The sequence below is a fragment of the Egretta garzetta genome, unplaced genomic scaffold, assembly GCF_000687185.1.
Source record: "Egretta garzetta isolate BGI_Z169 unplaced genomic scaffold, ASM68718v1 scaffold1151, whole genome shotgun sequence".
In the NCBI taxonomy this organism is placed as follows: Eukaryota; Metazoa; Chordata; class Aves; order Pelecaniformes; family Ardeidae; genus Egretta; species Egretta garzetta.
The window spans coordinates 114,708-115,402 of NW_009258639.1; the positions used below are offsets into that span (position 1 = coordinate 114,708).

Genomic DNA, 695 nt, shown 5'->3' on the forward strand with positions numbered 1-695 from the left:
GGCGGGGCTTCCCCTCCTGCAGCGGGGATATCCCCGACGCAACGGGAACCTGCAGGAACTCCTCCCCGCTTCCATTTCAAAACCGACTTCTGCGCTTTCTGCAGCTGAGGAGGCCAGATATTTAACACCGAGGCTGGAAGAGACTGAACGCGGGCCAGGCACTGTGTTTCACAGAGCACAGGGTATATTCCTTTCTCCCCTGGAAGCGGGACGTCCAAGCGGTACATCCTTCAGCCGGCAGCAGAGCCCTCTAACATGACACTGAGGTGCCGCCTTTTACAAACGCACCGAGCGTATCAGGAGCTCCGCAGAGGGAGCAGCGAGGGACTGCAGTCCTTCACCGTCCAGCCAGATGGGCTGCCCCGAGGGGTCAGGACGCTGCACGGTCACAGCTCTCTGGGAACGGAGAGAGGAGCAAAGCAGATGCAGTGGTTCGTGGGGCAGGCAGTCGCTCTGCCACCAGAGGCACACGTTCCCGCGCTGGAAAAGCCTTTGCAGCCCGGGCCAGACTGAGCTGCAGGGAACGCTGGCTGCTCCTTACCTGAAGTTCTCCGCCGTTTTGGGCACAACGTCAGCGAACAGCTCGATCTTCATGCGGCCGACCTCCTGGCGAGATGGCGGCCACATCAGCCTTCCGGGCCCCACTCGCGCACACCAGCCCCCCCAGCCCCAGCACCGGGGAACTCCCACAAATT

General features: G+C 62.2%; 1 protein-coding gene across 2 annotated transcripts in view; it reads right to left on the reverse strand.

Annotated features, from left to right (window-relative positions):
• Positions 1-653, reverse strand: part of PPIH (peptidylprolyl isomerase H) — a 9,430-nt gene extending 8,777 nt beyond the window's left edge. Inside the window, exon 1 of one of the 2 annotated variants that reach the window (XM_009648289.2) lies at positions 542-652. In XM_009648289.2, the coding sequence (XP_009646584.2) occupies positions 542-627 (86 nt within the window). In that variant the 5' untranslated portion in view covers positions 628-652. Of the gene's footprint in view, positions 1-541 lie in introns of both variants that reach the window. The other variant, XM_035903740.1, reaches the window with a different exon arrangement.
• Between the last annotated feature and the right edge of the window lie 42 nt (positions 654-695).